The sequence below is a fragment of the Sardina pilchardus genome, chromosome 12 (assembly GCF_963854185.1).
Source record: "Sardina pilchardus chromosome 12, fSarPil1.1, whole genome shotgun sequence".
NCBI lineage: Eukaryota > Metazoa > Chordata > Actinopteri > Clupeiformes > Clupeidae > Sardina > Sardina pilchardus.
Genome location: NC_085005.1, coordinates 15,493,788 through 15,515,909, shown reverse-complemented (window position 1 = coordinate 15,515,909; position 22,122 = coordinate 15,493,788). Strand labels below are relative to the sequence as shown.

Below are 22,122 nucleotides of genomic sequence, written 5' to 3'. Positions count from 1 at the left end.
AAAAGTCTTATGATAACACCTGAGATATTCATTAATTCCCCCGATGTGTGGAACTATTGAACGACCCATGACATACCGGATGTTCCGCCATTTTTTGTACATGGGAGTGAATGGTTGTGACGCAACTTTGAGATATCGATGGCTTTGGTCCTACCTCCCACTTCAGAGCGTTGCATTTTGGAGTGGGAGGTTTAGAAAACATAGGCGACGCATGTACGTTAGCATACTAGACTAACTGTATAACGTTACTTTCACAGTGAGTTGTATTCTTTGTTGACACAATTTTAAGTCATAATATTAAGAACAAGTTAATTACTGTGTCTAAAACAACCCTACCCTCAAGTTTACAGTGTAGTTACCTCTCACGGAGCGTGTCTCCATGGGCGCCGCCATAATCCTCCAAATTTTGTTGAGGTCAGGGCAGGTCGAGCTCCCGCGAGTTCGCGAGTAGGAGGTCCCACTTCGACAGGCGTTCCAGTGCACCTTTCGTAGTTGGAGGTAGGATAAATCCCACGTCCCACTAGTTTAAATGCTGTCTGGAATGCAACATTAAAGGCCATCTATCCTTTTGCCTCGTGCTAAGACACTGAAGATCTGATGCACTCAAGTTGGAGTAGAAATGAAGATTTGAAGACTTTTATGCAAGGTAAAAATGGTAGAATTTTCCTGAAATTACACAGTTAGAGGGAATCCTTAGGTCCATTTCTTCAGTAGCTAATATCGAATAATAGGCTAAGCTCGTGTTAATAGGCAGGACAGCTGAAGTTCACCAATGTTAGCTTGGCTAACTGACGTTATGTGTCTGAAGAGAAGATAGATAGATACAGTAGATACTAGATAATAGATAGATAGTGAAAGGCACATCACTTCACTTAATTTGTCTAAATGATATGAGCTTGTATTTCTCATGTCAATTTACCGAACACACGTTTAGAGAGTCGATCTCTGAAATTAGCTAATGTTAATTAGCCTTTTTGCAAGAATGTAGTACTGGCTTGTTTTATGTAAAGTCAAGTTGACGTTATTCACCGCGAGCTTGCAGGTGAATTATCGATCACATGTCTGTGTTGATAGAATAATGTTCTGTGGAGTGTGTAAGACTGTCAATTTGTCTAATTGCACTTTTTAATTGTAGAAGAGACTAGTTTTAAATGGGAAAATTATCAGAAATCTTAAAGGGATATTCCGCCATTTTTGGAAATACGCTCATTTTCCACCTCCCCTCGAGCAAAACAATCGATATTTACCTTGTTCCCGTTCATCCAGCCATTCTGTGAGTCTGGCGATACAACTTTTAGCTTCAGCCTAGCATAGATCATTGAATCGGATTAGACCATTAGCTTCTTGCCTGCTAGCTTCATGTTTAAAAGTGACTAAGATTTCTGGTAATTTTCCCATTTAAAACGTGTCTCCTCTCAAGTTAGAAAGTGCAATAAGACCAACTGAAAATGAAACCTGGCGTTTTTCTAGGCTGATTTGACATGGAACTACACTTTCATCTGGCGTAATAATCAAGGCAACTTGCAGCTACTGGCACTACTACTGCTTGTTGTCTATGGGGACTATTTTCAGATGCTGCGTACAATATCACTGCGCCAATGGTACGTTTGCAAGTTGCCTTGATTATTACGCCAGATGAGAGTGTAGTTCCATGTCAAATCAGCCTAGAAAAACGCCAGGTTTCATTTTCAGTTGGTCTTATTGCACTTTCTAACTTGAGAGGAGACACGTTTTAAATGGGAAAATTACCAGAAATCGTAGTCACTTTTAAACATGAAGCTAGCAGGCGAGAAGCTAATGGTCTAATCCGATTCAATGATCTATGCTAGGCTGAAGCTAAAAGTTGTATCGCCAGACTCACAGAATGGCTGGATGAACGGGAACAAGGTAAATATCGATTGTTTTGCTCGAGGGGAGGTGGAAAATGAGCGTATTTCCAAAAATGGCGGAATATCCCTTTAAAAGTCACTTTTAAAGTGTAAGTTTGGCGGAAATTGAAAATAAAGCTATTTTCTGAATGAAAATACATCAACTAAGCCGTGGAGGAAGTAATTTTCGCTCATCACGCAGTACAGAGCTAGCACGGGCAGGAACGACAGCCCAAAATCGCAAACAGAGGGTGTGGATGGGGATTGGAGCCACACGCTTTCAAAATCGCATTTTTAAACCACTAACATTGCTCAAAACATGCAGCGCCAAACCTCATCAGTAGCTTGCTCTAGGTGTCTACACATAAAACGAAGCACCAAACAGTCTGTAAACTTTGGAATAGTCAGTATACACGTAGAATCAATTCGAGACCGCAATTCCATCTAAAGCACAGAAATGTCTCGCGAGATCTCACACGGAAGCACGGGACCTATTCCTACAGGTAGTCAAAATCGCATTTTTAAACCACTAACATTGCTCAAAACAGCGCCAAACCTCGTCAGAAGCTTGCTCTAGGTGTCTACACATAAAACGAAGCACCAACAACTTGGCTCATGAACCCGACGTTTATAAAAGAAGACTGTTATGAATATAACCCCTTCCAGCTCCTCACGAGGGAAAGTCCACGACCTCTCGTGTGAGATCTCGCGAGACATGTATGTGCTTCAGATGGGGTGTTGCGGTCTCGAATTGATTCTACGTGTATACTGACTATTCCAAAGTTTACAGACTGATTGGTGCTTCGTTTTATGTGTAGACACCTAGAGCAAGCTACTGATGAGGTTTGGCGCTGTTTTGAGCACTGTTAGTGGTTTAAAAATGCGATTTTGAAAGCGTGTGGCTCCAATCCCCATCCACACCCACTATTTGCGATTTTGGGCTGTCGGTCCTGCCCGTGCTAGCTCTGTACTGCGTGATGAGCGAAAATTACTTCCTCCACGGCTTAGTTTATGTATTTTCATTCAGAAAATAGCTTTATTTTCAATTTCCGCCAAACTTACACTTTAAGCGTGATGCTAGCAGGCGAGATGCTAATGGTCTAAACCGATTAAATGATAGGCTGGAGCTAAAAGTTGTATCGCCAGACTCACAGAATGGCTGGATGAACGTGAATATCAATTGTTTTGCTTGAGTGGAAAATTAGCTTAATTCCCCAAATAGTGGAATATCCCTTTAACCTTTATCTTCATGATGTCTAGGTCTCCCATCAATTTCTGTGCAAAGAGCAATGAACATTTCTATGAAAATACATAGAACATTTAAATACCCAGGACTCAACAGGCTGGTCTCGATGCTGCACGCCTCCATCTGCGGGATCTCTAGGTCACTGTCATTGTGGGGAGGACTGCTGGTATCTGTGGGCTGGTGCATCCCTCTGGTGGACAGAGTCCTCGGTCAAAAAGACCTTCAGGCGACACCGGGGCTGATCAGCACACTCATTCTCACCAACCAACAAAACAGGTCAAACTAAAGTAGGTCTGTCACAAAAACGAGGGTAGTGTGGGGTCCAACATGGAAACCGCTGAGATTCTAGTGAATCCGATTTTCTGTACCCTCCACTTTCCCTCGACCTCAATGTGAGACGTCATGAGTTGAAGGAGAGGTATGAAGATGAATTCATGAGGTCTGCTTATATTTCTTGGAAGGTGGGTGTTTGCTGACTGTCAAGTTGATTGATTGTTGTTTACCTGCCTCAAGGTGCATCACTATCACCTTTGTTTTAAGGATGCTTCAATATCCTATGCTAAACAAGATGTGAAAGTCACTGAAGCACCTTTTCTAAGAATCTAGATAATCTGAACAGATTTATCACTAAACATGTTCAGACCATTTAATTCTGATAGGGAAATTGCTAGCAGAAAAAAAGATGAAAGAGGCTTACAGCAATTTCCCGTGTATAAGCCGCAGAGCAGTGTTTTATGCAAGTTAAAAGAAACAAAACCATATTAAAGGGATAATCCGGAGTGAAATGCACTTTAGATCAATTTTTCGGACTATTGGGAGTACATACGTTGAGTTGACACCAAAATCATGTCATTCGGATGTATTTTGAGAAAGTTCGAGTTCACCTTTTTTAGCCAAAACTCGTTAGCCTGGAAGTGACCGGGGCAGGTCCTTTCGCCACTACAAAACGCTATTTTTATACCTCTTCTACTGTTCCAAACAACGCTACACTTACGTGGTAGTGAGTAGAGGGTCCCTAAAGCCAAACCGAAGTATCCCCACGTCTTTATGTGGTCGGATAGAGAGTCCAGAATGAATTTAATCGAGTCAGTACCTTCCGGAAATGTCGCTGTGGCAGCTGCGCAACGCTTCAACAACACTTTACTAACATTTCCGGAAAGGTACTGACTCGATTAAATTCATTCTGGACTCTCTATCCGACCACATAAAGACGTGAGGATACTACGGTTTGGCTTTAGGGACCCTCTACTCACTACCACGTAAGTGTAGCGTTGTTTGGAACAGTAGAAGAGGTATAAAAATAGCGTTTTGTAGTGGCGAAAGGACCTGCCCCGGTCACATACAGGCTAACGAGTTTTGGCTAAAAACGGTGAACTCGAACTTTCTCAAAATACATCCGAATGACATGATTTTGGTGTCAACTCAACGTATGTACTCCCAATAGTCCGAAAAATTGATCTAAAGTGCATTTCACTCCGGATTATCCCTTTAATACCATATTAACTGTCCCTGTGTATAAACCTCATAGTTGAAAAAATCTTGCAAAATCAATGTATAAGCCGCGGCTATAGTCAGGAAATGATGGTATACTCAAGCCCCAGGCCTAAAGGAGAAATCATGATTTTTTCACATAGATCTCTGTTTCTCAAGATCACGGAGTACTGTCGGTACAGAAAAATGAAAACAATCGGATTTACCTAGCTCAAGTTGTGCAGCTACAGCACAACACTCATTTCGAGCACATTTTAGTAAATTCCTGCCCTCTTTTTTATTATATTGAGTTCTCATTTAAATGTTTCTAAAATGTAGTAAAACCTGCACTCGATATGGCCCAGACATGCTAATTACAGAATGATTCAGTTGGATGTAAAACTGGCAATCAGGAAATTTCTCATTCGAACATGTTTGCACCTATATCTGTTGGCTGACTCTCTGACACCATTAATTTTCCATGTCAGATGACAGGCTACATGGTTAAAAAAAAATAACATGTTATTTGTTATTTATAATATAAATATCTTAGCATACCTAACCTACAAACAAAAGGTCACAAGAGACTGAACTCATTTAGGTACAGTGTAGGAAAGTAATTTTGTGTTTCATTTTCTATTTGATTAAAGGCGTGTCTGTAAAGAGTTTTGAGTGCACATAGGCAATAGGCTACCATTTAGGTCTACCACAGTGAAATCTGTTGGTTTACACAATAGGCTAAATTATAAGTGAGTTGACACCCTGTACGTCTTCACCACCACCACCACCACCATCACAATTCAAGAAAGCCCAGACTAAACAAACAGGGATGCTCAAGAAGGCTTGAAGGACAATCTAAACTTCCTTAAGGATTCTGTGTTTGCATGAGGACAAGGAATTTGCACACAAGAATACAGAGTGAAGCAAAACAAAGTGGTTTTATTTCTGATTCTCTCTGATGCATTGGTAATCTGACGTAGAACTCATGACAAGTTTTTTTAGATTACAAACTGTAATGACTTACTTAAAGGGGAAACTATGCAGGTTTGGCGATTTCATCGCCACTTTGACTTTTCGTTTTACGCTTGCAGATTTCTCTGCAGTTTCCCCTACAGCTTTAGCGTGTATATTTTACAACACTCCTCAATCGGTCAGTCTGCCTTTTCATGAGGATGACCGTGAGGCCGGAGACTTTCTGTTTGTCAGTCCAACTTGCATGCGTGGTTTTTCCGCTCAGAGGCACTAGGAGGAAGCGAGACAGCCGTCATTCAACCCAAAATAAGTCAAATAACCATTTCAATGACTCCGAAGCTGATTAGTTAAGGCAAATTTATCTAAAAAACGTGCATAGTTCACCTTTAAAATACTAGGCATCTTAAAAAAGCTCATTGATCATCCTGGTATCCGTTATTGTTTGTGCCAACTGCCATATGCGTTACTCTAGGTGCACTAATGGAAGACTGGTGACTGGCAACTTTGGGAGTACCAGTGGCTCCATATTTTCTGCTCTTTTTCTGGGCGAGATTAATGTTTTCTGTGTCATCCTCCATGAAGACATCTGAAGATTCCTCCTTGATGTTTTTTTCCTTGAGGTTAGCCAAAGGATAGACAAGAGGAGTTGTTCAGTCATGTTAAGCAAGGAGGCCATTATACTCAATTGAAATTAATTCAGCTGCCATAACATTTTATTACCGTAAAAAAACTAGATTTACCGCAGACCGGTACAAAATATGACAGCCGCCCAGTCCTGCACATTCTCTCTGCAAAATTGTCAATTTGTCTCCATCTCCTTCTCTATCCCCTACTCCGTGTGTGTGTGTGTGTGTGTGTGTGTGTGTGTGTGTGTGTGTGTGTGTGTGTGTGTCTGTGTGTGTCTGTGTGTGTCTGTGTGTGTCTGTGTGTAAGTGTCTGCTTGTGGATGTGTGCAACCCTTCTCAACACCACCATCTGCAGGCCGATTGGTGTACAGTCACTAAATCTTCACAAAAATGCATTTATTTATTTTTGCCGCTAGGGTGCGTCTTTTTTTTGGTTTTGGTCCCCACACACACACAAAACCTGACATGCATTCAGAGGGTGTCATTTGTGATCCTGCACTTCCAATTTTGTTTTGTTTGTTTGCCTTTTTGCCTTTATTGTGATAGGAAAGTGCAGAGGTAGACAGGAAACAAGTGGGAGAGAGATGGGGTGGGATCGGGACGTGACCGCAGGCCGGATTCGAACCTGGGTCCCCGCGGGCACTCGGACCCGTATATGGTACGCGCGCTGTAGCCTGCTGCGCGCACTTCCAAAATGTATGCAGTTTTGTCAGTAGCGCTAAACTTGCCCTCTCTACCCTTCTTCGTAGCACCGCGGTCATAATAAGTGGATCACTTAAGAATGTGCTCCTAGAGGTGTAGAAGTCAAACAGAAATCTGGCACAATGTACCTTTTGATCACGATTAAATTCATCTATGGCATACTGGTATTTAGCAGAGTATAGTCCAAGGAGACGAGCCAGTTTCTCCCCAAGATAGTCACAGGCTGTTGATAGAAACAATTAGATTACATTTTCATCAAGTCCACATATATATCAGGGGATCAATGATGCCATTTTTTGCCAATAGTGTATTCACTGCCCCGCCCCCTGCCCCCCCTTCTTTTTAAGAATGTGATTGTAATACAGGATTTGTTTCATCATGTCATACTCACTTTGTAATGACTTCTTCCCAATTTTCGTTCCTAGGAACCGAGAATATTCTCTCCAAGACAGGTTTGCCTATAGAACACTCATATGTAACACACACACACACACACACACACACAGGAAACTTGAAGTAATAGAATCAGTTCAAACTGTGTTCTGTGTGTTTGAAAATATTACATGTACTTTGTAAACCTAAAACTACAGACACATCACTGCCGCAGTGGCCTTCGTTTGTGTTCAATACAATATTGCACAATACATGAACAAAAAGAATGTTACTAGATAATATTATTAGTTATAAGACTCACTGTGTCCACTGATTGTGAAAAAGGTTCTTTCTTATTTGTATCTTCATCATCCTCTTCCTCACCCTCACTCTCCTCTAGAGTCTCTCCATTGGCGAAGTAGATGATTCGTCTGTCATCAGATTGATGGTCAAAACTTGTCTCTTGCATGTGGAGATCCTGGGAATGCACACCACACATACTAACTTGTTATTTCAAATGTAAAATAGTCATTCAAATGAAATGCTTCCTGGAATCCTCTGCATGTTGTTTGTTTTTTTGTTTGTTTGTTTTTGAAGTAAACTTTTGTATAATAATAAATTATGCATTATTGTCTTTATACAGTAACTGGATATACATCAGTTTATAAACTCACTTATTTTCTGACAATAGCATCTGTTAACTTTATATTAGTGTGTCTTTACTCAAAAGTAAACAGAACAGGAAGTTTGTATAGCACAATGCAGAGATTGTCTGTCACAAATGTTGTACAAAAGCATTTACAAATGATGGGAACATATTGGAAAATATGTAATGTAAGTGTATTCTGACAAAAACAACCTTGACATTAGTTATCTTTTTAGCTTGCCCAAGATCAGCTATACCCTGTAAGAGGAAATTCCTTGTTGAGTCGTGTTGGCATGTGACTTATCAGCTGCTCACTCACATAGCATTATATGTACAAATGGCAGGCCACAGTGAAGAGTTACATTGCAGTTATCCATTTGTAAGAGCATCGAGCCACCAACAAAACAATATATGTTAAAAAAAAGATCACGGCAGAGACTTACTCTTGTTAAGTTGTCATTCATCCTCACAAGCTTAGTCTGGTTTTCAGAAGTGCAAGCAACACAAGGCGCTGGTCTTTCTCAGCTCAGAGCAAATATTTTGTCACATCACTGCACAACTGATAAGACGTGACGCAGAGGACAAACCGGACTTCCAGGTCCTACACCAGCTCTGAAGCCTGATTACAGTGTGCTGGTGTTGGAAATCCTGTTGAGTGTGGTGGTATGTGGATGTTTGCGCATCTCTGTTCACCCAAGGCTCCTCTCATTTCCATTCACAAGGCAGGGCTCATACCGGCATTGTGTAGAATGTGGAGAGTTACTGTCAAACATATTAACGGAGATAGGTGGTTGTACCAATTGAGTTGATATGGTAAGTCTGGTAACTCGTTTCTTCACAAATATAAAATTATCTGTGAAACCAATCTATTTAGTCCAACTGTACTTGGACTGTAGCCTATTATGTGCTACACTTTGTGTTTGTACAAGGAGTGAACTTCCACAGGGTGACACGAATCCATTGCTGCGGGCTCGTCCTCGTCAGATTGTTTGAACTAAGCTGTATTGTTAATTGAATATATGCATGCTTTTCAGAGGAAATACAAGTTTTCATGAAACACTATTGAATATCTGATCATAATATTTCTTCAATCGTGGCCTGTTGCTGTGATCTGCTGTGTATGAGTGTAACCATACACAGCAGCAGACCACGATTAAAGAAAAATGATGATTAGATATTCAATGGTGTTTCATCAAAACCCATTTCCTCTGAAAAGCATGCATATATATATATATATATTTTTTTTTTAAGTCTCTTCTCATCGCAACTGATATTTAAGCATATGCTGCAAACCATATATCATTCAATGAATGAAGTCAGACAAAATTCCAAGACATGGTTACCATAGTGATGTTTTAATTTTCACTGAAGTGCATGTTCATTATGGAAACAGATAAATACATGACAATGACTTTAGGGTTAACTTTCATATATAAGTACACCTTATATAATAGAGTGTACCATTACCCATGTAAATGAATGATTTCATTTTGGTACAGTTACTAAATAAAATTACAATTGAGTATTTCAATACTTACAACCAGAGAAAAAGAAGCTTGTATCTACAGGACGGTTATTGTTTTTATGTTTTATAATACACCTTGAAGTCTCCATATGTGTATGTAGGCCACTTTCAATAAGACAACGGTAAAGTGCAAAAAGCTTTGAGAAAAAAAACCCTCCATCACAAAATTACTGTCATTTTACAACATGTCACGTGATGAGATTTATAACTCAGGTGATACTACTAAGAGTTATAACACAGCAATTGGAAGCCAACACAAAACTACAGATACTCAGCAGGGAAAATGAATGTTCGGAGAGCCAGTGGCAGATACCCAATATCAGGATACCAAAATGATAAAAGCTAGCAAAGCTTTATCTGTTGGCTTGGAAAAAAAAATATCCAAATGTGCGGAGTTAACATCTTCCAGCTGTGTACAATACAACAACAATGTGTGAAGCAACTTTCATGAAAGACCCTGTGTCACACTGAATATCACGTACTTCAAATCTCTTTTGATGTGGCTGATTTGTGGAGTAATCCAAGAAATTTGCTCATAACTAGGTCATGGGAATTCTGCCAGACATTCAGCAAATTTGACCATGCCCACGGGCTCTTGGTGGAAGCCATTACAGGCAGAGAGCCCACATGGGGGCCAAGCAGCGGACTGACCCCCCCCATCACGAGACTGGGGTAGGGGGGCATGGATTGTGCCATGCCATGCCATGGCAACACCATGCTGGGACAGCCTCCGTGTGCCAAGCGATGACATGTTTCACCCTGGCGTCCCACACCGTGGACTCCCAGTCTGGGGGCCATTTTGAAGGGCCCCTGTGGCCGTATCAAATTTGACTGGGATATTATTGTTCCTCTCGGGATGGGAAACAGCTGGGTCCGTGCTAAACTGCGACCCAAAAACACAAGCCTGTCCTTGTTCTTGGGCTGCAGCTTAGGGAAATTAATGCTATGATGTGACGCGCAGCAGACATCTCGTATGCTGCTTTGAAGGAAGCCTTGGGAAGGGAGATGAATGGTCACATCAAGGTCATTTACAGTAGAGTCCAAGCGCAACGCTAAGCTGCACAGCCAGTTTGCATCGCAGACTAAAATTTGTTCAAGAAAAGTTTAACGTAGGACTAGTACTTGGTCAGTGAGTGTTACATACTTTCTTGCAATATAAGATATCATACAGATGGGAACCTAGAATGAGAAGGATTCAAATCCTTACACAGTATTTCATGTGGTCCGTTAGTAAACTTAATGGAGTCTGGTCAGTCTTCCAGAGAAGGAGAAGTTATAATAACTGCGCTACATTTCTATTATAATGTATAAAATGAGCTACAACAAAAGAACAAGCCACCTCAAACATTACTGATTATAAACCACTACAAATCAAAATAAACAAATGCATTACAATAATGCATGCAGTCTCGGCATGTGATCGACATTTGAAACTTCCAATTTAATGTTTACTTCCACCATCATGAGTTCTTATGAAACTGTAAAGAACACTCACTCAAAAAAATTATCGACCTTCTGTAAGTCCCACTCGAGAGTCTGGACTAAATCAGGTCTTCAGATAACTCAAACCAGCAAACATAAGTATTCGGCCTGCCATCGAAACTAAAGCGAGAGGCTTCCTTCACCGTGCAGGGTTTTACTTGCAATGATGCAATCATGACTCCAGTACTGTGGGTTGTGGGGGAGTGTGAGTGACCTCCTCTGTCTGCTGGGTGAGTTCACGGATGGGCTTAAGAGATGGTGCAGCCGGTGTCTTTCTGAGGCTTCAGGTCAGGCTCCTTCACCGGCTTCACTTCCTCATCCTGTTTGGACTTGGCCTTCATCGAACACAACAGATGCAACATGTTAAAGGTGCAACACGTGGAACCGTATTAAAACTTCAAAGGAAAAAGAGAAACGTGTTTGCCATCAGGAAACGGTTTCAAATGCACCACTTGCACAGTAGATCTTTAAATAGAGAGGTAAAACATCACAAGGGCAATACCAAAATAGTTCCAGCTCTGGGCTCTGTTAGCCTGGCATAGCCCTCCGTAAGCTTCCGCTCAATTTTCATTTCCCTTCACCATTACGTCTGGGTCTGATCCCATTGAACTCGATTTCTCAAGATGCATTCAGACCGGACCAATCAGCGAACGGGGGGGATGGGGGAGGCGGGTGTTAGCGATGAGGTCGAGCATATGCGCGTTTGCTGTCATGACCAAACGTTAGCGATTGGGTAAAAACAGGCCCAATCGTTTCAAACAACAGAGTTCACGCCTCCTGCTTGAAATCGATTCTGAACGGAGTAGGTCCAGACCCTCTGTACGATTAGTACGAGGGTTTTGTATGACCAGGCTAGGGCTCTGTAAAACATCATGCGAGAATTCCTATTGTCTTGCCACTGAATAAATAAAACTGAATTGAATGAACTTAAAATAACACAGAGGGGTAATGCATAATGTAACATCTTCGACATTATCTGAACATAAAAAAAAAAAAAAAACCAGGACATGCTTTACGTTCCTCAAATGCACAGTTACCTTCTCATCCTTGGCTCCCTTAGTGAGGTCGAAGGTGGCATAGACCTCAGGGGTGCACTGGTCACTCACGGGAGGAAGCTCAAAGCCAATGGGCTCAGCCAGGCCATAGCTAGCCTTCAGCTCCAGTGATGGGGCCTCGGCTGGAACCTTGTGGAAATATCTGGGGGGGAAAACACAACAGATTTCAGACCACTAATTTAAATTGTGGGCAAAAGTGCAAAGTCAATCCAAAAACAAAGTTCTTCTGCATGAACTGGACATATCCAGTGACTCGGCACATCAGTGTTTGTGGCTATACATTTTTTTTGCCGAATGTTTTAATGTTCTAATGATTTTTGAAGCTTTAGTTAAACCTACAGGAACAGTGTGTAAGTGTTATGAGTGTTTCTGAGCAAATATTTTATATAGTTGATACGTATATTCATATTGGGTGTTTCAGACAAAATATGATAGATTTCATGAAACACTACTGAATATCTAAACTAGGGAAAAGTTTCTGCTTAGGGCACTCCAGAGATATTTTTCAAGGGTGTCATTGTCTGTAGATGGGTGTGCATGTTTTACACAAATAGTACTTGAATGGTAAGTTTCTACGTCTGTTTCTAAATGATCCATGTATTGACAGAATGATCGAAGCGGATGCGGTCATGGAGGATGACATAATCTTGGAGAGGCTAGGCATCTAACGGCTTCCGTAGGCTGTACTACGCAGTCAGGGTAGGAGGGTAGTGTTCAGCTGGTGGCAGACATTTTCACACACAACTAACTTGGCCCTTTGCCTAGCATTCAAATTAGGGCCCCTAGTCAAAACCTCACATAGTTGTTTTCTAGAACTATAAAACAGAAGAAGCGGAGGACAATGAGGAAGATGTCAAAGATGTGAAGTGCAGAACATGAGTGTGATTGTACAGCTCTGGAAAAAAAGAACCATTGCACATTTGAGTGTTGAGGGACATTCAAATGAGTTGACTGTTATAATCATGATTAAAAGACCACTGCAAATCATGAGAATGTCACTCAGCCCCCTAGGATGATATCAGAAAAATGTGCTGTGGTCTCTTCATTTTTTCGAACTGCAAATGCGATTGCAAATAAGACGAGGAAGAAGCAAGTGGTGTCAAAATGGGAAGCAAAAGCAAGGGAGGTATAAATGTGAGCAAAGCAAAAGAAGCAAGTGAAAGAAGAAGAAGAAAGACAAAGCCGATGTCTGTGTCAGAGAGGCTTGAGGTCTGCACTCACATGAAGCCGTTCTCCCTCTGGCACTTCTCCAGTGTGTTCTTGATGAGCCCTCCGAGCTTCAGGAAGAAGAGCTGCTCTGAAGGCTTGGCTGTGGTGCCGGGGCCCTTGGTCTGACGGTACTCTTTACACAAAGCCTCGGCCTTGGAGTAACCTACGAGAACAAGGGGTTGCACTCATCACTGAGTTTTCTCATCTTGATGTTCTGCTTCGTGATGAAGCCTTTACAATAGGAATGGACTAACACTTCTAGTATGTCAATCTATGGTCCACTGCATATTTTCAAAAATGGTGCTATATTATTGACTTATGTCAGAGTAACGACTTCTGGCCTCATACTTAACGATTCATTCGCATCAGATTACACAAATAAATGAGAAATTGTAGACATTTGTCTTGTCTCTGAGATGCACTCACATTTTTCAGCTTCCTGTAGAGATCTTATAGCCTCTCCACACTTGTCACTGGCAAGGAGAGTCTGCCCGTGGTAGCAATATGCCTGCCATGTCAAAGAAAGGGATGAATGTCAGTATTCACAGTTATGCAGAATCTATGCAAAAAAGCTGACCAAGGGAAAGGAAGGTAGAGAGACCAAATAAACAACAAGCTGGCCGTGTACACAGTGAAAGACGAGTGAAAGTGAATCATTTTATGTCGATTAATTTATATGATGTATGCTATTTTTTACAGTCTATGGATGTATGTCTATATTTATATTTTCTATTCATAATATTGTGATCTCACATAGGCCATGTAGAAGTGCTGCTTGAGCTGAAGGTACTTCCTCCACTTGCTGCTGTAGTCAGGCTCCAGAGTGTTCAGTGTGTGGTCTGTGAAAAAAACAAAAAAACAATAAGATTGGAAATTAGGGAATCAAGATAAATTGATGAAAAATTACTCAGATAAGACCTGTTTAAACGCACACCATTTTGTATTTTGATTGTAACTTTTTGATTACATTTTTGTAAACTTATATGAATGCCTTCATGTAAAACATGTTTAAAAACCAAATGATACATTACTAGGCTCAACTCATTATCACCCAGTCTATTAAAATGAAAATTAAAATGACTTCAAGAAACAGAGATCTTTGTGAAAAATCGTCAGAGTTCTCCTTTAACAACCAAAGGGAAACCTCACCAGCCTTCTGATAGAAGTTTGCCGTTTCAAATGCTAGGGCTGCGATGAGATTGGCATTATGCTTCAACTCGATAGCTCTGGCAATAGTCACTGCAAAACACAGGTGAACAAAACAACATAAGTCATGGTTATGGCTATGTTCCATGTTCCAGCTTCTGAGAAAAAATACCCAGACATTTACTCTGAACCCAAACATACATTTTAGGAAAGTACCGTACATTAGTTGGATAAACTGGAAAGTACCACACAAGTGTTGGACAAAACTATTACAATTATCAAGGCAATGCAAGGACAGCAGAACTTCAAGCAAGCAAAAGGGTGGTAAGTATGGATCTACCTTCCTGGGCCTCAGCTTGGCACTGGACAATGTAGGTGTCGATAACCCTGGGCTCCAGATCCCTGCCCTTCTCAGCAGGAGTGATGAGGCGGGGGATGTGGATATCCTAAGAATTGGTGACAGAATCAATACACAACAACGTCAGGAGGCATATTTGGACATTAGACTTGAACAGTGGTTAAAATGTAGTTTGCATATTATCATACTGTCTCTGAATGAGTTTGCAAAATGACTTGATGAAATCCCAGTAGGAAGTTTAGAAGTATAGAAATGGGCAAACTCTTGTCTCATGCTTTATATTGACATTATTTTGTAATAGTTACATGAAAATAAAATGTGCATTTCATTTGGATTTAAGTTGTACCTTTAATATACACAATAATGTTGAATTTCTAATCTGATAAACCAACTAAACTACTCCATTTATATTATTCTTGTAAGTGATAGATTAACTATAAGTAAATGCAACTCTATGGACGTACTGTAACTGTGGCCTTTAAAATAGTTCCTGTAATTATGAAATTACAAACAAAATACCTTTAGATGTTTGAAAATTCCAGCTGCAACTTTCAGGCTTTTATGAACTATTTTGGCCTCATCCTCCGTAACACTGCCAAAGGGAAGATAACATCATATATCACAAATACAACAATAGCAAACATTTAGAAAACTACTTGTCTGTCACTGCAGCAGAAACAACCGTAATTATCACTTACTTCTCTTTGCCTGCCAGTCTTGAGGCATATTTGGAGTACCAGACTGCAACGTTAAATCCCATCGAAACCAATTCAAATACTGCATCCTGCTGAGCACTGTGTGACATTGAGTGGAATAACATGATGTCCAACCACAAACTTGAATCACATGAATATCAGAATGGTGTGTTGCCATGTTTTTATCTACAACACATCCTAGTATGTTATGCACGTAAACTACTTTAGTAGTATTAAGAGGCTGTTCAACACTCATTTTAGCATAGCAGTGGATGCCAAGACGGGTTGGAGAGGGCATTTCTCAATTTCAATGTGTTATGATCTTGACACAGCTGACATGAAACACCGATGGATTAAAATTGTACATTAAAGGGGGGACAGAGACATTATTTATAGGAAGACACAACACAAAAAGTACAACTAATTTTGGGTTAGAGGCTACGTAATTGCTTGTAACAGGGATGTGTAGGCCGTGTGGACTTCCAAAAGAGATGCCACTTATAACAACACGCCAAAGATATTACCTCGCAGTGTTGCCTTGTAAAGTATCAGTCCACTTGAAGTTCTGAATGTACCGCAGTTTGTTCTCTTGTGTGGTACCATCCAGAGAAGCAATGAACCCTGCATCATTGCAAGCAATTTATCAGCATCCACAAAAACATCAGCAGCACAAGACATACAGAGGTTTTAGTTAGCAAAGCATGCATACAGACTCTCATCCAAGAGGGTGAAGGGACTGCCTTCTTAATCTGCAAGCCATCCATATATCAGCACTGAACTGGGAAAACTCACCTTGCAATAGAGAGAAGTAAGCATCAGTGGCATTCTTCATAATCTCTGGGGTACAGGTGACATCTGTGAACATCTCTAGAAGTCTTGCCCTGGTTGTTCTCAGGTCACTGAAGACAATAATGACACAGTAAAGACCAACGATTTATTTATGCAGGGAAGGTTCTGTAAACCTTCTTTGCAATGTGGTCCCTCCATGACCACTGAAACTATGCATCAAGTGTTGATAAGTATAGTTCCCATAATCTTTCACTCGTGATTTTTTTTCCAAATTACTTTTTAAATATGGTCAGGAACATATAGATAGATACATAGATAGATACAGTAGATAGATAGATATTATATATGCATATAATATAATATCATATCATATAATATAATCTACTCCAAAGGTTGCCATAGCCTACGTCACATACTTGCATATTTTGTTAGCTGCAGGACTCCCAGCAATTCCATACAAATTGAACGAGACTGGTGCCGTGGCTTTCAAAGGATTTCGATGAAACCAGTGGGCCATTTTGACAGTATTACAAACAAAGCTGCTGGAGGAATAGAGGTAAATATGTCAGAAACAGAGGGGTTTCAACTAGTCAGTGAATTTATTACAGAAAACTGTGGCTTTACAAAACTTGGATATCATATCACCGTTATCATTTAGAAATACATTACTGGAACGATATTTGACACATTTCCATTCGAGTTACAAAAAAATAGACGAGAACAGACTAAAAGGCAATACTGTTAAAGCCAAGTCAGCTAGCAGGGATCTAGCAGCTACTTAGCAGTGTGTGCTAAAAAGTCATTAGCCAGGTAGCTGCTAGCTTTTATTAATTACTACACCGTAACATGATACATTCTGTTAGTCTCAGATCTATACTTCACATCATAGTGTACAAGACTAACATTAACGTTAACTTCTAGCTTCAAGTCAGGATAAAAATCATCGTTACGTAAGCATCAAAAGTGGTAGGAACGGAATGTGTAACTAGCAAGCTAGCTAACATCAGTTAAAGCTTGGCTAATGTAAACAAGTCTCGAAGCAAGCGTTTCACCAAAAAAATAGCGACGCAGTACAAAGTAACATCCGTGATATATCTCAGATCAAAAGCGTCTGGCACAAAGTCTACATGTCAGCTGTAAATAAGACAAAACACCTGTCAAACCGTACATCTCTAAATTGTAGCTCCCGATAATTCAGTACAGGAAATAAAACAATGAATAAAAAAATGTATCTTCCTGTACTACGTTCTGTGACGTTCCATTGATTCCTATTGGTCATTTGCTAACATTACGTAATGCGCTAACTCTTTGATTGGATAAGCTCATATGCGTTACCAATGACATAATTGCCCATTTCCTGCAGTTGTATTTGTAGTTCTTGGTTCACTTTGGAATATGCCACATACCTAAGTAGCCTAAATGTGGTCTGTCTAGGTGTTGCATATTGCTGATTGAGTGGTAGATGTTCCAAGCATACCCGTGACAAAATCAAATTAGTGTTTTAAGAATTTAAGACTATGCATTCATGCCGTATCTTATCACTACCAGAATTATTTCCTAGAGAGAAAAAAACATAGACACAAATCAGTAGCCTATGAGCTACTGAATGTTGTCAATTTTATACTGTGAAAGCACACAGTAACATGATAGTCGTACAGTCACATTGAGCGGGTGTGGCAAATCCAATTCATGAACCATTTAAACTTAAGTGTCCATCTATTTAATTGCACTATTTATTCTGTATGAAAATTATGGTCTATGTTCACTTTATTTGTGTGTACCTTATAGGCGACGTGTTAATAGTATCCCATTGGAAAGGACTGCCCACTAAACAGTATGCTCCAAGGGGCAGGACTTCCTTTCTCTACGAATGCGGTTTGGATGCACCAACAGAAGGGCTTGGTCAGTGTGGAGGGTATCACCGGTCTATCTGTGAGCTTGTAGTCAGCTAGCTACCTGGGAAACAGACGATGCAGGGTGGGAAATAGTATCTCACCGGCAATGTTAACCTGAAACGTTTTGTGCATCACCACTACGGGAAAATGTCCGATGTCACCAAGATCATCCAGAAATGGCACGCAAGTTTCAAAAAAGGAACGGACTTTGATTCGTGGGGACAGTTAGTTGAGGCAGTTGATGAATATCACATGTAAGTTGCAGAAATAATATTTTAGAATTTATGGCCATCACAGCGGGCGGTAGAGTCGTAGGAATACGCTGTTACACAAAAGAATGTTGATCGGGTTTTCATTTCTGTGTTACTGAGTTGAATTGTTGTAGGCTATCCAGTGAAGGGCTATCTCTACGTGGACAACGGGCTTACAGCACTAACGTGTTGATATCACTTACTCCAATGCGTAAACATAGACAAAGTAGTAGGCATGCTATATTTTAATGCGAGGCCGTACCTGCATGTAACCGGCGCGCTTTACCAAACTGAGGGTGCTGTACGATCTCGCCTGTTGTGAAAACGTTGTAATATTTCGGTGTCCAGGCCTCTCTAAAACTATCCAAAGTCGGTGCATTCCGTAAGTTATGGACTCTCAAGTCGCTAAAACGAAATTAGGCGCCACACCCTCTCATTGGTATGGGTGGAACTTTAGTTCACATGTCAGATGTCATGTCATGTTGGTCATCCGTCTTATTTTTGTTTGTTTGTTGTTGTTCTTTTCTCACAGACTAGTCATTGAAAAACATGCATTGTTTGAAATATCACAAGAGGCTTTGTTTTACATAGTCTAAACGAGGACTTTCGGCTGTTGTGTTGCGTATGCTACTCTCCTGTAGAACATTTTATCACCAGTAGGTGGCGAAGAAGGACCAACTGAGTGACTAGTAACTGTAACTGCTGCGGAACTCGCTGTAGGCTATACAATGCATCTATGTGATAATCTACTGTATCTGTAAGAAGCACTATATTCTTGGCTTTGTCCTACGTTTCATGAATGTGTGTTTTCTTTTCTATTGCGTGGCCATTTTACTGATTGACTTGTGCTTTTCCCTTTATGGTGACTGGTTATTTCCAGAATTGTATGCTTTGTCACAATGAAACAAACCCTTCAAGCTAATTCTATATTGATTCAGGGACACCAGGTAGGCCTTCAAAAGGGTTTGCCACCACAATAGAGAAGACAGATAAGGGGGGCATGTTGGTAGTCTGCTTAGGCTATTTGGTGCAAGGACAAATGTGATGTGCCTACTGGAATGTTATATTTCATAATGTAAGGCAACAGCATCTCTCTTGACCTCTTGACATGTGTAATGATGTGTGTAATTTACAAGTTTACACATTCACTCTTTTTTTTTTTTAGACTTGCAAGGCAATTACAGAAAGAAGTTCAGTCAACCAATTCACACGACTTTTCAGAGGATCAAAAGGTTTGTATTTTTTTATGCCCTAAATGTATCTCTGTAGATAGTTTTGTGGGGAAAGATTTTAGCCATGTAAAGGTAAATATAGATTTAGATTTATAGCTATAAGCCTACATTGCTAAGTTTCCATGTATTGGCAAATAGAACACCTTTAAAGGGATATTCCGCCATTTTTGGAAATACGCTCATTTTCCACCTCCCCTCGAGCAAAACAATCGATATTTACCTTGTTCCCGTTCATCCAGCCATTCTGTGAGTCTGGCGATACAACTTTTAGCTTCAGCCTAGCATAGATCATTGAATCGGATTAGACCATTAGCTTCACGCCTGCTAGCTTCATGTTTAAAAGTGACTAAGATTTCTGGTAATTTTCCCATTTAAAACGTGCCTCCTCTCAAGTTAAAAAGTGCAGTAAGACCAACTGAAAATGAAACCTGGCCTTTTTCTAGGCTGATTTGACATGGAACTACACTCTCATCTGGCGTAATAATCAAGGCAACTTGCAGACTACTGGCACTACTACTGCTTGTTGTCTATGGGGACTATTTTCAGGTGCTGCGTACGATATTACTGCGCCTATGGTACGTTTGCAAGTTGCCTTGATTATTACGCCAGATGAGAGTGTAGTTCCATGTCAAATCAGCCTAGAAAAACGCCAGGTTTCATTTTCAGTTGGTCTTATTGCACTTTCTAACTTGAGAGGAGACACGTTTTAAATGGGAAAATTACCAGAAATCTTAGTCACTTTTAAACATGAAGCTAGCAGGCGAGAAGCTAATGGTCTAATCCGATTCAATGATCTATGCTAGGCTGAAGCTAAAAGTTGTATCGCCAGACTCACAGAATGGCTGGATGAACGGGAACAAGGTAAATATCGATTGTTTTGCTCGAGGGAAGGTGGAAAATGAGCGTATTTCCAAAAATGGCGGAATATCCCTTTAAGTTCTCTTGAATAAGTCAGCAGATTGAATCAGTAGCCTTGAACCATGTCTTTATGCCACTTTTTGACAGAAAACCCTTGGGAAATTAGCAACATGTCTAGAAATGCGATGTGCTTCTCTACAGGTATGTATATTGATGGTCAGACATTCCTGTCAAGTATATTTTAGGTTTTAATGGCCTAGAGCGTTTCTAAATTGTCAATACCTATTTCCAAATGTGTTTAGAATTCACAGTCCGAAGAGGAATTCAAGTTGGAGGACCTAAAAAAACTGGAACCCAGTAAGTGAATACATGTAAACTGGTTGTAACGGTACACAAACATTTTGATGTGTACCTCGATGGATTAATTTCCAGTACAGTAAGTCAGTCTGTGCTGCTAATCTAAAATGTACTTATAAGATTACTGAACGGGAATAGCACTTTGAAAGGGTGTCAGAAAAAGTCTTTGACATGAATCGACTAAACTGACTTATGATCTGCCACATTATGTTTGTGTAAGTACTCAAATTTGAAACATGGTCCGCAATCAAAAAAGCCTACTGTTGATTACTGTTAAGGACTGGTTAAGGATTTGGTACATTCGTTACACATCTGTATTGATCCTAAACGGTTCAGTACGAATACATGTACCTTTACACCCTTAATGCAAACATATCATCAGAGAGGGTTAAAGCGGAGTAATGAAGGATCTTTGATATCTTCCCTAACAATCTGTGTATAAGCTTCATGGATTGGTAAGGCTGCAATAAGGCTGAAACACATGCTGGTCTTTGGGGTTGTTATCCGTTTTTGTAATCTGTTCTGTTCTGTTTTCAGTCATAAAGAATGTTCTCACGCACAACAAAGATTTTCCTTTTGATGTACAGCCAGTGCCTTTAAGGTAAATGTTGAGCAATTTCAAATTCAATCTAGTCCCAAATCTCTATGATGTTGGTTTATAAAGTTGCTTTGTTTTATATTCTGTATTTGAAACAAATTACACATGTCATCTTTATACATTATGAGGAGGACAGTGAAAGAAGTCCAAAAACAATCCTTAATAGCTGTTGTGTTGCTGTTTTGACTGGCAGAAAAATCCTTGCTCCAGGCGAGGAGGAGAATCTGGAGGTGGAGGAGGAAGAGGACAATGCTGCTGGGGCCGGGTCACCAGAGTCCTTTCCCTCCAGAGTGCCAGGTGGGCCTTCAGCCTCATCATGCAAACATATCGTGGGCGGTGGTAGTGGTTAAGGAGCTGGGCTAGCGTGCAGTAGCATGAAAGTTGCCGGTTTAATTCCCGGCCTCCACCGCTGTGCCCTTGAGCAAGGCACTTAACCCCAAGTTGCTCCGGGGACAATGTAATCGCTTGTAATATAGAGTTGACATATGTATGTCACTTTGGACAAAAACATGTAATGTAGTGTAATATAATGTAATATACGCATGACCCTGCAGAAACGGCACTTGCTTTTCAGTAGCCCTGTCTTGTACCAGTACCAGTAACAACTGTGCTAGTGCCAACAATATTTCAAGTGAAATTTAGACTTTTGCCTCCGGTTTGGGGAAGCTAGCCCCGTATATTCAGACCTTCTAATGTATGAGGCAACTCTGCCTGTCTTGATGCAAGAGGATTACATTAGCTTGTTGGCTTCACCATCCAGAAAACCACCC

At 40.5% G+C, this 22,122-nt stretch overlaps 3 protein-coding genes across 5 annotated transcripts in view; 1 reads left to right on the top strand and 2 right to left on the bottom strand.

Annotated features, from left to right (window-relative positions):
* Positions 1–5,503: 5,503 nt before the first annotated feature.
* Positions 5,504–8,469, bottom strand: LOC134097907 (protein FAM177B). Of its 2 annotated transcripts, XM_062550859.1 has the most exons (6): positions 8,346–8,469; positions 7,579–7,734; positions 7,276–7,342; positions 7,013–7,107; positions 5,941–6,170; positions 5,504–5,826 (listed from the first exon to the last, which is right to left on the bottom strand). In XM_062550859.1, exons 1-5 carry the CDS (start codon positions 8,364–8,366, stop codon positions 5,970–5,972), a joined length of 540 nt encoding a protein of 179 aa, XP_062406843.1. In that variant the 5' UTR covers positions 8,367–8,469; the 3' UTR covers positions 5,504–5,826; positions 5,941–5,969. The 2 variants fall into 2 exon arrangements, with proteins under 2 accessions (XP_062406843.1, XP_062406842.1); XM_062550858.1 differs by having other exon boundaries at positions 5,504–6,170.
* A 767-nt stretch (positions 8,470–9,236) lies between these two features.
* On the bottom strand, positions 9,237–17,397 carry brox (BRO1 domain and CAAX motif containing). 2 transcript variants are annotated; one of them, XM_062550679.1, is made up of 13 exons: positions 17,330–17,397; positions 16,578–16,700; positions 16,165–16,271; positions 15,897–15,993; positions 15,376–15,471; positions 15,197–15,269; positions 14,660–14,765; positions 14,323–14,412; positions 13,927–14,012; positions 13,600–13,681; positions 13,186–13,336; positions 11,947–12,106; positions 9,237–11,244 (listed from the first exon to the last, which is right to left on the bottom strand). In XM_062550679.1, exons 2-13 carry the CDS (start codon positions 16,676–16,678, stop codon positions 11,158–11,160), a joined length of 1,236 nt encoding a protein of 411 aa, XP_062406663.1. In that variant the 5' UTR covers positions 16,679–16,700; positions 17,330–17,397; the 3' UTR covers positions 9,237–11,157. The 2 variants fall into 2 exon arrangements, with proteins under 2 accessions (XP_062406663.1, XP_062406662.1); XM_062550678.1 differs by having other exon boundaries at positions 16,578–16,703; positions 17,330–17,351.
* Positions 17,398–18,039: 642 nt separating this feature from the next.
* The window catches only part of aida (axin interactor, dorsalization associated), a 6,293-nt gene continuing 2,210 nt past the window's right edge, over positions 18,040–22,122 (top strand). Inside the window, exons 1-6 of the mRNA XM_062551478.1 lie at positions 18,040–18,310; positions 19,473–19,539; positions 20,545–20,598; positions 20,700–20,754; positions 21,292–21,355; positions 21,546–21,649. Of these exons, the coding sequence (XP_062407462.1) occupies positions 18,204–18,310; positions 19,473–19,539; positions 20,545–20,598; positions 20,700–20,754; positions 21,292–21,355; positions 21,546–21,649 (451 nt within the window). The 5' untranslated portion in view covers positions 18,040–18,203. The remainder of the gene's footprint in view (positions 18,311–19,472; positions 19,540–20,544; positions 20,599–20,699; positions 20,755–21,291; positions 21,356–21,545; positions 21,650–22,122) is intronic.

Coding starts and splice junctions, on each gene's coding strand:
- LOC134097907 (XM_062550858.1), bottom strand. CDS start 8,366: ATGAATGACAACTTAACAAGA. Junction 7,108..7,275: donor TGGGAAGAAGTCATTACAAA/GTGAGTATGACA, acceptor TTCTATCAACAG/CCTGTGACTATCTTGGGGAG. Junction 6,171..7,012: donor AATTTAATCGTGATCAAAAG/GTACATTGTGCC, acceptor GCTAACCTCAAG/GAAAAAAACATCAAGGAGGA.
- brox (XM_062550679.1), bottom strand. CDS start 16,678: ATGGCCCACTGGTTTCATCGAAATCCTTTGAAAGCCACGGCACCAGTC. Junction 14,013..14,322: donor AAACTTCTATCAGAAGGCTG/GTGAGGTTTCCC, acceptor TTTTTTTCACAG/ACCACACACTGAACACTCTG. Junction 12,107..13,185: donor CAGAGGGAGAACGGCTTCAT/GTGAGTGCAGAC, acceptor TTTCCCCCCCAG/ATATTTCCACAAGGTTCCAG.